This window comes from Cervus canadensis, chromosome 8, assembly GCF_019320065.1.
Source record: "Cervus canadensis isolate Bull #8, Minnesota chromosome 8, ASM1932006v1, whole genome shotgun sequence".
Lineage (NCBI taxonomy): Eukaryota > Metazoa > Chordata > Mammalia > Artiodactyla > Cervidae > Cervus > Cervus canadensis.
This window is the reverse complement of record NC_057393.1, coordinates 35,322,631-35,336,485: the sequence shown is the minus strand read 5'-3', so window position 1 is coordinate 35,336,485 and position 13,855 is coordinate 35,322,631. Positions and strand designations below refer to the sequence as shown.

General features: G+C 43.7%; 1 protein-coding gene and 1 long non-coding RNA gene across 8 annotated transcripts in view; one reads left to right on the top strand and one right to left on the bottom strand.

Annotated features, from left to right (window-relative positions):
• Window positions 1-9,469: 9,469 nt before the first annotated feature.
• Window positions 9,470-13,855, top strand: part of LGI1 (leucine rich glioma inactivated 1) — a 39,126-nt gene continuing 34,740 nt past the window's right edge. Inside the window, exons 1-2 of one of the 2 annotated variants that reach the window (XM_043475951.1) lie at window positions 9,470-10,258; window positions 10,655-10,726. In XM_043475951.1, coding sequence (XP_043331886.1) covers window positions 9,624-10,258; window positions 10,655-10,726 — 707 coding nt within the window. In that variant the 5' untranslated portion in view covers window positions 9,470-9,623. The remainder of the gene's footprint in view (window positions 10,259-10,654; window positions 10,727-13,855) is intronic. The other variant, XM_043475950.1, reaches the window with a different exon arrangement.
• The window catches only part of LOC122446123, a 93,178-nt gene continuing 89,099 nt past the window's right edge, over window positions 9,777-13,855 (bottom strand). For 3 of the 6 annotated variants that reach the window (XR_006270777.1, XR_006270775.1, XR_006270776.1), the window contains one exon: window positions 9,777-9,912. This is a non-coding gene — a long non-coding RNA (uncharacterized LOC122446123). Of the gene's footprint in view, window positions 9,913-13,333; window positions 13,546-13,855 lie in introns of all 6 variants that reach the window. The other 3 variants (XR_006270779.1, XR_006270774.1, XR_006270778.1) reach the window with 2 other exon arrangements.

Genomic DNA, 13,855 nt, shown 5'->3' with positions numbered 1-13,855 from the left:
TTCCTTTGACAGTGGACCATCAGGGAAGTTCCTGTCTGCGATCTTGTAATCCAAGTATTCATTCCATTTGCTTCTAGCTCATGGGTTTACAGAACTCTCTGAAGACAGAGACTTTGTCTTGTGTTACCTGGCCTTCCCCACTGCGTGGTACATAGTACTGTATTCACAAGTACACGCTCAACTAAGGAATGAATGAAGAGAAATCAAAAGGGGGCAGGTAAATAATTCCAAGCCCCCTAGGAGCCCACTGACTTCCCCTCCCTTGTACTTGGCTCTGATGCACCAAGGAAGCATTGGCACATTGAATTGATAAAGGAAATTGTGAGATGCTTCCCACAGAAGACACTGAAGCTTATGTCAGAACAATTTTAGAAGAAGTGGTCAAAAAAAACCTTTCTGTAGTCTTGAAGAGCTTCAGGCCAGAAAAGCTCTTCTGGTCTGGCTTGCATCTGGCCTGTCTTTTCTTAACTCTGCTTAAGTAGCGCACTTTGGGATTGAGAATTTGGGGCTAAGTTTCTCAGAATGCCTAAGTATCTAACTACTCTTCATTACAGATGGCTGGGCCTAAGATTAACTACTAGTTTCTTTTGTTTTACCAAATAGATGTGATCTACCATCACATTTACATTTAGCTGTAATATGCAGTCTATTTTTTCATTGACCTCTATCCTAAAATTGGAGATGCATTCCTGTGCTAAAAAGAGCACATTTTATTTGCAATCAATGGCAGGTAGTAACTCTTCTCTGTCATCACCTTTCAAAACTGAGCTTCTCACAGTTTTTCTGAATAGGTTGGCCCTACTGTGGGCTTAAAAGCTTAAATTTGGGAATCAGACAAACATGGGTTGAGTCAGAATTAATAGTAGCTATATGACTTTCATTTCCTAACCTGTAAAATGGGATGATAATAATACTTACCATACAAACTTGTTAAGAAGAAGCAAAATATTATTCAAATACATAATTACATAATACAATATTATATGTCATTTATATATTATGATATATAATATCATATTGTTATATTATATATAATATTGTTAGTGAACACTAAGATAGGGAAAATGCTTTATCTACATGCCCGGCACATAATCAGTATTCAATATGTGGTAGCTAGAGTTAACACCTTTGGGAAACCTCTTACATTGTTGGTGGGATTGGTGCAGCACTATAGAGGTTCCTCAAAAAACTAAAAATAGAGTTGCCATATGATCCTGCAATCCCTCTCCTGAGCATATATCCAGAGAAAACTGTAATTTGAAAAGATACATGCATCCCAGTGATCACAGTGGCATTATTCACAACAGCCAAGACGTGGAAACCACCTGAATGTCCGCTGACAGATAAATGGATAAAGAAGACGTGGTTCTTACATATAATGGGATATTACTCAGTCATAGAAAGAATGAATGAAATTATGCCATTTACAGCAACATGGATGGACCTAGAGATTATCGTACTAAGTGAAGTAATTCAGAAAGAGTAAAGCAAATACCATTTGATATCACTTACATATGGAATCTAAAGTATGGCACAGATGAATTTATCTATGAAACAGAAACATACTTATAGACCTAGAGAACAGATTCGTGGTTGCCAGTGGGGAAGAGGCTTGGGGGAATGGATGGATTGGGAGTTTAGGATTAGAAGATCCAAACCATTACATATAGGATGGATAAACAACAAGGTCCTTCTGTATAGAAGAGGGAACTCTATTAAATGTCTTGTGGTAACATAAAATGGCAAAGAATCTGAAAAAGAATATATATTTTTTAAAATTTATGTACGTGGTAACTGAATCACTTTGTTTTACACCTGAAGCTAACACAATATTGTAAATTAATGATACTTCAATAAAATACAATTTTTAAAAGAGAGTGAGTACCTGTAATTGTTCTATTCTTGGCTGGGCGTTTTGAACGTTTGCTGTCTGGGCGTGAGGACAGCATCATCGGCATCTAGTCAAAATTCCCTTCTTAGCCACCCTCTTCATCAGCTGGATAGTATATTCCTTCTTTCTCCCCAGCTCCTGTTTTTCCTCCTTTGATAAAGGAGAGCTAGGTTCTAGCTCCATGTCCCTATAGCACTTTCACACATTAGTTCAGCAACTATTTACTGAGCAGTGTTTCTTTTCTTTTTTTTTTTTTTTTCTGTTGCTGCATTAACAAACCACCCCAGACTTACTGGTTTCAAACAGCAATCATTTTATTTGCTCACAGTTCTTCAATCCCGTCTGAGCTCAGTTGGAAGTTTCTTCTGGTCTTGCCAGCGGTCACTCACTCAGTGGCTGCATTCACCTGGTGGATCTATTTGGGGCTGAACTCAGCCCGGAGGCGAAGGAGACAGGATCTCTCTTTACAGACGCAGGATTTCTACCTCTCTATATGGCCTTTTCACAAGGAGCCCGACATCTTACATCGAATCTCAGGGTTCCTAAAACCCCCAAAGCAGGAGCTGTTGTGTCTTCTTAGAACTCTGGCCTGGCACTGGAACAGTGTCACTTCTGCCACATTTTGTTGGTTAAGGAGAACCAGCCTGGCTTCCAGGGGAGGGGGCACAGCGCATGGACACTGGAGGTGTAGTTCATTGAGCGCCATTAACCTAACAGACTGGAAAAGCACATCCTAACACTTTGCTAGACTTGCTGGTGAGCATGTCAAACTAGGTTCCGGCCTGGAGTCTACCCAAGGCAGGGGTTCTCAAAACTTGAAAGTGTATCAGAATCACCCAGAAGCCTTGTGAAAACACAGATTGCTGGGCCCCACCCCAGAAACCCAAGAATTTGTATCTCTAACCAGTTTCTGGGTGATGCTGGTGCTGCTGATCTGAGAACACACTTTGAGAACCACTGTTCTGGGGCTGCTTCAGCACTACAATAAGTCCCCAGAGATTTTAATTCAATTGGTCTGGGGTTAGATATCTGTATTAAAAAACAAAAAACAACCATTTCCTAAGTGATCCTAATGTACAGCCAGGGCTGAGAACCACCGCTTTTAGAGTCTAGTCTGTCTCCCTCATTTTTCTTAAAGCTTCCTTGAGCTAGTCACAATTTGATTCATCTTTATGACCACATCTGAATATTTCCCTTCGAAAACAGTTCTCAAATTTTGCTGTACTTTAGAATTTAATGCGATTTTTAAAGTCTCAAGGTCCAGGTTACATTTCAGGCTAATCATATCAGAACCTCTAGGAATGTAACCTAAGCATTAAGTATCTTTTTTAACTCTCTAGGTGATTCCAAAGTGCAGCCGAGTTTGAGAATGGGTGCTTTAAGCACCCTTATTGCCATTTTCCCGGTACACATTTCTAAATTAAAAGCAGCCCTTCCCATGATAATCTCCAATGTTTTCCTTCAAACACTAAAAACTGTAGAGGATATTTTAATCTAGAATCTTACCCTCTCCTCTATCAATTCCCACTGATTTCTGCATTCATGCTTCCATTGCATAATCATGATTTAGGGAAACCGGATTTCACCACATTTGCCATTAAAAAACTTTTTACCCAAGACTGTGAGGAACTTTCAGTGAGGAAAGGGTTAAGAAGGTAGACCTGTTGCATGCTGGGAACTGTAGTTCAATAGCACTGCCCGGTCAGTGAGGCAGCTGTGGGCTTGAGTGCTTAGTCCCTTCAGTCGAGTCTGACTCTTTGCGACCCCATGGACTGTAGCCCACCAGGCTCCTCTGTCCATGGGATTCTCCAGGCAAGAATATTGGAGTGGGTTGCCATGCCTTTCTCCAGGTGATCTTCCTGACCCAGGGATCGAATCCATGTCTCCTATGTTTCCTGCATGGGCAGGCAGGTTCTTTACCACTGATGCCACCAGTGAGGTGCTAGAATTTGCTAAAGCAACACCCAGTAACCCACATGTCCTTTAGAGAGGTAGTGTCCAGGAGTGACCAATACCTTGGGCATCAGAGTCAGAATGCCTGGGTTAGATTCTATTGTCCCTCCTCACCACCGCCAGTGGTAAAGAACTCACCTGCCAATGCAGGAAATGTAAACGAAGTGGGTTCCATCCCTGGGTTGGGAAGATCCCCTGGAGGAGAGCATGGAAACCCGCACCAGTCTTCTTGCCTGGAGAATCCCATGGACAGAGGAGCCTGGTGGGCTGCAGTCCATGGAGTCAAAAAGAGTTCGACACAACTGAAGTGACTTAGCACACATGCACACAGAGGAAATAGATCCCACAGGACTTGTGGCATGGCCAAAAAAAATAAAATAAAACAGATAAGCAACACAAATTTACTGCAAAAAAAAAAAAAGTCTTACTTTCATTTTATCAGTGTGGAAAATGAGGCACAGAGAAGTTAAGCAACTTGCCCAAGGTCACACAGCTAGTAAATAACAGAGATGATGATGCAATAGGCCTGATTGCTGCCCTCAATAGGTAAGTGAAATTTACTGGAATTGAGATCAACCTTTCTCTGCCATTTCACAGACTCCTGGAATGGGTGAAGATCTTTAACATCCTGTACGGTAGTATTTTCTTTTTTCTCTCTTCTGTTTTTTAGAGAGGGAGGTCATAAACCAAGTATACGAAATATCTTTTACATTACAGCCTTGTGTACACACACACACACACACACACACACACACACACACACACACACGTGCGCACACACACGCACACATATACATACCCAAAGAATGGAAACTAAAACTTCACAAGGTAATAGCTACTCTTTTTTTTTTTTTAATTGATGTGCACCAGGTCTTAGTTGCAGAATGGGGATCTAGTTCCCTAACCAGGGATCGAATCCAGGCCCCCTGCATTGGGAGCACAGACTCTCAGCCCACTGAACCACCAGCGAAATCCCAACAGCTACTCTTATAGGTGTAATAAAGTCCAATTTTAGATTCAAAACTATTTTATTCTTTAAAATTCTGTTTTCACCTACTAGACTGATTTTGCAACCCACTAATGCAGCTGACTTGCCGCTTCAAAAACCCTGCTCTATTGAGAAAGCCGCTTAAACTGACACCAGTTTGCAAGTCTGAGTGTAAAGGGAGGCAGGGCCAAGCTGGATCTTTCAAGGCTCATAATAATGATTTGTTTACTTGCACAATGTGTGTTTCCTAGGTCACACCAGCCTGAGGGGAAAGCTGGGATCAGAACCACGGCACAGGCTGTTCTCGCTCTCTCTGCTTTCATCAGCTCTCTCCGAATTGCCAGCCCCTCCTCAAAGACCCTTTCCAGTTTCTGAGGATGCCAGGGAACATTGCACATGCGCTCTCAAACATCCTCATTTTCCTTTCTTTGGCTAAGGCTCCTTGCTGGGATAATTTGCCATTTCCTATGTCTGTGGGCCTCTCAGTACTGTGGGACGCCAAGCATGAGCTGCTCCTGGTGGAAAATCCAATGACTTGGGTGATGTCTGAGCCATGGGCCTGGATGGGGACACGGTTGGTCTCATTTCTCTATAGCAGCTCTGGGTGCCAGAACACAGTGTTTAGTCTCATAGCGCCCATAAGCAACGCCATGATACCCACCAAACTAGAGAAAACGCCCTCTGTTACAGGGATCCCAGGGTAGGTTCTTCTTGTACATGTATGCTCAGGCGTGTCTGACTCTTTGTGACCCTATGGACTGCAGCCCACCAGGCATCTCTGTCCATGGAATTTTCCAGGCAAGAATACTGGAGTGGGTTGCTATTTCCTACTCCAGGGGATCTTCCTCGAACATACATCTCTTGTGCCTCCTGCACTGGCAGGTGAATTCTTTACCACTGCTCCACCTGGGAAGCCCAGATTCTTCTTACACCCTCAAAATTACACATGTTCAAGGGCAATGGGTTAAAGAAAAAAAAAAACAAACTCCATCCAACGTTCATTCATAACCACCTTCTTTTTGTCCAGCCCTGGCTCTTACCCTTGGACCAAGCTTGATGCTCCCAAGCTGGAAGAGAGTTCTTTCTTCCCGAGGAGGCTTCTTGGTTCCCTCACGTGTAGAAGCTCTTGGCAAGACCACAGTCTGTCATCCTGCCCAGAAATGCCTGCTTCCTAGAGTGAACATATACTTAAGATAAACTCATTTCATTTGAGAGCTTGGCTTTCCACATATCGGAAGTCACAGGTTCAGAATTCAAGTCCCACTGCAACGATGACAGTGATGATGGTGATGACAGTGATGATGGCGATGACAGATCATCCCCATAAATCAGACCCCATGCTGAGCACTTTAAATACATTATTGTCTCTCATTCTCTCCGCAACTTTACCTGTGGGACTTCCCTGGTGGTCTAGTGGCTCTACGCTCCCAGTGCAGAGGACCTGGGTTCCATCATTGGTCAGAGAACTAGATCCTGCATGCTACAACTAAAGATCCCGAGGGCCACAACTAAGACCTGGTGCAGCCAAATAAATAAATTAAATGTATTTTTTAAAAAACCAACTTTATATGATATGCAGTATTAAATACACCACCACCCCCCCACCCCCCCCCATTTTACCAGGGAGTAAAACTGGCCTAGAAAGCTGAAATAGCTAGCCCATGGTCACATGGCTGGTCAAGTGCAGAGCCAGCCCTGGAGTCCCTCAGCTACTGCTCCAGAGCTGGGACTGGGCAGGGAGCCGGCCTTGGCCAGGCCTCCCCCACCTTCCTGGGCCTCCTTCCAGCTCTGCTTTCATCCTTTCTAGGCACCTCTCCCAAGGCACCCCCGTCATGCACAGGTGGGCTGCCAAAACTTATATAAACTTCCAAGCTGGAGGAAACCCCTCTTGGGGAGGGAAGCATCTACCCTCTCACTTCCCATCCCCTCTCAGTGTCCTACCACGGCTTCCCGGAGGAGGGCAGGGAAGCTTGGTCAGCAGAAGGAGCTCCCCCCCAGGCCCCTCAAGACATCACTCTTGCAACAAGCTGCCCTCCTCTCACTACTTCCCTCTAAGGAGGGAACCAATTCTGGCGCCCGGAATGGTTCCTCCTCCCCAAAAGAATACCAGTTATCTGTATTACACAGTTCAATTGGTGCCTCATCTCGGTGGGTGTTTTAACTGAATGGGGAATTCAAGTCTGAGCTTTAAATGCCATACAAAAAGAAAAAGTTACTGTCTTTTCAGAACGCCCATTGTCATTTGTCCTTAGAACACCCCCCTCACCCCCCGCTATGGTCCTTTTTCCACTTGAACTGACAAACTGAACTGCCAGATAAATACAGCTGTGAAGTGAAGTTATGGCAATGCCTTCTTTCCCTCATTCATTTGCCCTCCCGGCTTAACCAAGTCAGACATGAAAGACTGCTCATCCTTTCACATCTACAGAGTACAGAGCCAGGGACTGATCAAGCCATCTTGATAGTTTGATACATTTGAAAGTGAAACGGAGGGAGGGAAGCATCCTGTTTCGCCACAAAAAAAAGAAAGAAAGTGTAGTCGTTCAGTCGTGTCTGACTCTTTGTGACCCTATGGACTTTAGCCTGCCAGGCTCCTTTATCCATGGAATTCTCCAGGCAAGAATACTGGAGTGGTTTCCCATTTCCTTCTACAGGGGATTTCTCCCAACCTAGGGATCGAACCTGGGTCTCCTGCATTGCAGGCAGATTCTTTACCATCTGAGCCATGCCTACAGGGATCAGTTTAACTAAATATCTGCCAGAGGGTCACCCCACACAGAGTGGTGGCCCTGCCACTCATCATCCTTGTGACCCCTCAGGACCTTAGTCTCCCCATGCAGGGATTGGAGCTGAGAACTCTGAGGTCCCGGAAAGTTCTCAGGGTCTTTACTTTATTGCTACCAAATGCATCACTTACAAGTCAGAGAACTTAGGGTGTAGGTGATTGTTTGAGTAAAAACCATCTTCTATAACAATTTTTGCCACATAATTATTCCACGGAGCAAGTTTCCACTGTGCACTTGAAGCAGGATTCAGTCTACAAAAATCTGACTTGCAGCCAACTTTTCAGTGACACTTTTACTGTTTCAAGTGGGGCTTGTCCCCTGGGTCACCGTTTTTAAAATCACTGTGATAAACTCCCCCTCTCCATGGAGCCTAGACAGGGAAGCAAGAGTAAGATGCATTCCAAAATCATTACTTCTAATTGACTTGGTTCTTTCTTTTTTTGTTTTGTGGAAAGAAAAAAACCAAAAAACCATATTTACATGTGCCCCTCCACCACCCCCACCCCCCACCCCAAACTGGTTTAATGAAAGCAACCTACAGGTCCTTTAGAAACACAAACCAGATTCTATCCCTTGTCTGCCTAGAACTCTGCAGAGGCATCCGTGGTCCTCTGGGTGGTGGCCAGGCCTTCACAGATGCTGCCTGCTCACCTGGGATGCTCCTGCCAACCCTCTCCATCATCCCCCTTACCCTGCAACTCAGCTACATCATTGCCTTGGGAATTGTCCCTGACCTCCTTCATGATATCTCTGAGGAGCCATTTGGAATTTCTTGGGATGAGCATGTCTCAACCATGGGGAACCTCCATGCTCTCTGGCTGTTCATGAGGGAACGCTGGTTGTACATGGAGGTGTGCACGGATTCCCTCCTGAATCTCTCCCTTCATGGAGCCTGCAGTCTTCTGGGTAAACAGACAGCAGTCAAATAGGGGAATGACCATGACTGCCACCACCCTCCCTTCACAGAGCTTACAGAGAAGTAAATGAGGGATTTGTGCTCTCTACGATGAGAAGGAAAGGATGGACTGTCAATGACTCAAGCTCTGTGTAGGATGAGTTGAGGTCATGATTGCACCTTGGCTTACACAGTCCATGTACTCCTTTCAGTCTGAAAAGCTGGGAGAAAAATGATGGTGGACTGACATCCCTGACCAGCTATGCCAGCTTCAGGGATGATTGCCCACCACTTGGAAAGAGGCCCAAGCATCTATTCCTTACCCTAAGTGCCTCCCCGGGCACATAGATAATACCTCCCTGCCCTAGAGCCTGGGCTCTTGTTTAAATGAATTTCCTTCTCCAAGGGTGCATCCTCTTTCCCATTACGTGGGACAGTGGCATCCTATCATTTGGATTTAATGTTTGCAATATATATGGAACATCTGTACTGTCACGCCCATTGTACAGATCCAGAGACACCATCAGCTAGTTCACAGCAGAATTGGACCCTCAAAAGCCGGGTCTTTGGCTGGTCGGCTGGCATTTTCCCCACCCTGTCTCAGCCTCCCAGGCTCAGCCAGACCTTTTCCAGAGCCCTGGAAGCCCAAGTTGGCTGCCTCCTGCTGGCAGGGACTTCCTTCCAGGCTTCTGGTTCTGGTGCTGAAGAAGGGGGGTGTGAGAGGTGAGGAGGGGGTGTTAGACACAGAGGCAGTCAGTGCTTCGGTCTCCCTCCTTCACACGGGAGGAGGGAATGGCTCACACGTGGGGGAGGGTGGATTATGAAAATCAATAATTTATGACAGTGAAGTGTCAGAAAAGTATTTACTCACATTCATTCCCTGAAAGTCACATTCTCCATGTGTTGTTTGTCTTTCAGCGATGGCATCAGTCAGGTGGACTCAGCAAGAAATACCAAGGTTTTTAGCCAAAGGCTGCAGAGGGAGAGTTTCATTTCACTTCATTTTTCCAGCCAGGGCTGGCTCCGAAGCTGGTTTTTCTTACTAGGTTGTTTGCCACACGGAAAAGCAAATTCCCAGAGGTTTCCGAGATTGCTGAGATCCCAGGCAAGATGACTGCTCCCACCCACCCGCCCACCCACCCACTAATAAGACATAATGCCGTCCTATTTTTGGTAACAATTAAAGGGCCTCCCGGTGCAAGCAGAAAGCTGTTTATTCTCTGTTACATCACTTCGCTTTGCCTTCGAAGGCTGGTCTGTGCTCTGTGTTTTCGTGGTGATGCAAGTCTGCTCTCTCCTCCAGCCGTTGGGTCCCTCCCATCTCGCAGCACCTCACAGGTCTCTTCCCCAGCAGTGCCTCGCTGGAGCCAGGAGCGGCTCACGAATCAGCTGCAGGTCCCTGTTTTGAAAAGCAGAGAGACAGAGGCAAAGGAAAAGGGTGGACTCTTATGTGACCTGATCTTAGAGCAAGACAATCACCATCTGAATTCCAGAAGCCCTGTTCATGTTTGGGGATATTTTTTCGACTGCATGGAATCAGAGAGAAGCCAAAGGATGGGAAATGCCTGCATCCCCCTGAAAAGAATTGCTTATTGCCTATGTCTCTTATCTGCGCTTCTGCTGACTGAGGGGAAGAAACCAGCAAAGCCAAAATGCCCTGCCGTGTGTACTTGTACCAAAGATAATGCCTTATGTGAGAATGCCAGATCCATTCCACGCACCGTTCCTCCTGACGTTATCTCACTGTAAGGCCCGTAAGCATTTTGATATCTAATTTACGATTTAAAAATTCCAGCCGATGTATTTGGGGCTTTGTATGTATTGGTAAAAGGGCATGGGGAGAGAGATTCCTCTTGCACGCCTGGCCGTTTGACAGAGCTAACATTTTGCTGCATTTAGACATTTTGATTCTTATTAGCTGCTACAGAACATGCTTAGATATCTTCCACTCCCCGAACATTATTATGAGAAACCTGCAGCAGATTCATGTCGCCTACCTCAGCTGGCAAGGCATAGTATCATACTTCATAAAATAGTGTCCAGTAGTGACTGTTTTGCTAAACCGGATTAACATAAGGTTTGTTCTGTGTTCTGTGTGTGTCTCTTTGTGTGTGTCTGTTTGTTGTTTTGTTTTCTTTCAGATCCTTTGTGAGATCTGGTTTTACTGAAATCTCCGAAGGGAGTTTTTTATTCACACCATCGCTGCAGCTCTTGTGAGAAATATTTATATCATGACTATTTTTAATATAGCATATATTTAGATAAGCCCTCTAGTGAAATGATCTCAATATTAATTTTGTCAAATGTGCTTATATTTCTGGAGAGGAAAAGAATTATCAGTAAAGTGAGAGGTAGATGGGCTCGTTTGCGACCTGACACCAACGGTGCAGGTTGATGCTTGCAATGGTAAATTTGCTAACCTGTAATGCCGGCTACTTTCATGGCTATTTGTGAAGTTGTTGGAATGTTGTAACAGTGATCCTCACTTCATTCTCTCCTTTTACTTTCATTTTTGACTTGGGAACTTTGGTTATTTTACCCTGGAGTTTCTGAATTAGTCAATACAGAACCCAGCATAACATATGCGCTCAAGATGTTGTCCTGGGGGACCTGGGGCAGGCTGCTACTCTGTATGATTTACCATGTGGGGAAGAAAAATCTCAGTTCTTTCTAGGTAATTCCTTAAAATATTCATTCTTGAGTGACTGCTTTCTAATCTCACCTGATTTATAACTCATCTCCTTATAAGGAGGGAAAGAAAATATTAATATAGGATAGTGCAAAGAATTAGTCTTTGCTGTGTGTTTTGAGATAGCCATGAGGGAACCACATATTCAATCTATGTCTGAAAAGAGTCAAAAAATAATATTTGAGTAAGAAATCAGATCTTTCCACAGGCATAATGTAACATGGATAACTTGTTCTCATATGTAATGTTTGGCAGTTGGAGTACTAGCTCGCAGAGCAGGACCGCACAGGGGACAAGAGGTCCCCTGGTGCTCAGGTGTCAGGCTACAGAGTGGCTTGTCGTTACCGGTTCTAGGGGGGAATCAGCCAATTGTCCATCAACTGAGTTGTGGTTATCTTAACTGTATGATCCAGGACTCAAGTTTTTTTGCTTATTTGTTTTAGGGTTTTTGTTTTCTTACCTTACTTGGCCATTTTGGCTATTTGAAGTTTTACATACAGAGAGGCAAATAGCATGGATTTGAAATGAGAGAGACCTGTATGTAAATCTCACTCCACCACTCCCTAGAAGCTAGACATGTAATTGTGTGCAAATGACTAAATCTCTCTGAGCCTCAGTCTTCTCATCTGTAAAATGGAGGTGATGACACTTTGAAAGGTTGTTATCAGAAATAAATGAGATTTCAGTAGATAAAATGCTTGGTGTAGGATATGACAAGTGGTTACACATTTTATAAATGGTAGGGTTTTAACTTTTTACATGAAACTAAAAAGCTAGAAAAATCACTTAATCTATTGTTTTGTCTATATGAAATCCCCAAACTGATTTGATTATTCAAGTGTTTTGACATTATGTAATAATGTTGACTAATGTCCTTCTTCTAGCTAATGTCTTTGAATGATTAACAATTGAGTAGAATATTCCTAAGTGATTTATCTGTTTGACTGACAGCTAATAGTTGATTAGGGCAACGAACAAATTAGTTTGTTTAGTACATCAAACAAATTCAAAAAAGAGGCAAAGTCGTCAATGCTGGGATCCTTTCATAGGATAAGAACTGGTTGTACGTGAGAAAGTGATCAATTGTGACTATGTTATTATTTGTCAAATACATATAAGGCTCATTTTAAAAGCATCCTTTTGATGGACTAAGGCACTTCTTTCTCCCCAGGATAATTAAATAGATGTCCTTAAAATTCAAGAAGTGTCATTTGACACACACTACTAACAACATTGGGCAGTTGTTAGTTGTGACACAGAACACCTGGATTGATCAACATCATCAGTTAGCATCTCTCCACTTTGTTTCCGCTGGGCAGACCCAGCCTCAGCAAGCACAGATGCTGGACAATGTTATAGAAATAGTTACCGGCTGCTGCAGGGTAATGTGATGACACGCATTTAGAATCACAGAGGGAAGCCAGGGAACTGGTTTTTAAATAGCCCGCACCGAGTGTGTGTGCCATGCCCCTGCGTTCCATGCTTCGAGTTCCTATGGAACATTCCAACCCTTATTTCTAAAAGCAGTTCAGGTTTCAGAAATAACAAAAGGGCGAGTAATTCTTGCCCTGGATGTCCTTACTTAACTCACATTGGCTAAACTCAATATGGCAGGGGTCAAAGTTTGTCTCTAATCGCCAGGACTCTGTTTCCTAGAGATTTTGCTCCCCATTCTTCCTGTCCAATGTTCTTTGTTTCCTCCTGTCCTTGGGAAAGGGCCTAATAAGTGCATTTTCACTGAGGAGGAAATAAATGAAAAGGCGCCAAGTATGAATAATGCCATAATCATAACAGTGGTGGGAATGCATGCTTCACAGACATAAAGAGTTCTTTTGTGGTATGGCGCCATCCAGTGCCCTGAAAACTCCCCACTGGAACATGAAGACCCAGGAGTCTGATTTGCCTTTGCATGACCTTTGCCATCAGACCAGACCTGGATCACACCAGCCATTGCTTGGGGTTTGCAATGGATTCTAATAGCACTTGCGACTGCGGATTACAAAACAGACCTGTCATAGTTTGTGAAAAGATAAGCTTCTGAATCAATTCTGCTCCATTGATGTCCAAAGGCAGTTGGTTTCTTGCTCAGTTGTGGAAAAAGAAAAAGAAAAGACCCATTCCCATCACCCACCCTAAAAATCTGATAATTTCATTATGGCCTCAGATGCTTTTTCAGACCTTCTGCAGAAGTCATGATGAAAAGTACTTTGTGAAATGTCAGCCTGGGGTACTGAGGGAAACAGACGCAATGCCTCCTTAAGTTACATGTTCTGGGGGAGAAGATCCTGGTAGGCCGTGGCTGGCAATGTGTGTCAGAGAACAAGAAAAACAAAAGCCCACACTCTGTAGAGAGGAGAGAAAGAATAAAATTATCCAATGAAATTTCATCAGATTAATTATATGAGCCTATTTTTAAAAACACCTATAGTTTTAAACAACAGCAAAAAAAAAAAAAAAAGAAAGAAAAAAAAATCTTTCCCCAGAAAATGTAATTTCATTCATGTTTTCCATAGGCCTGCTGTGAAACTTAACCAATGGGAATGATTATTCATTCTAGTTTGCTTTCAGTGAGAGGGAGTGGTACTTGTAGTGAATGGAATTTACAGAAATGTGTTTTCACACTGGACAGCCCTGTTCCTCTCACAGACTAAAA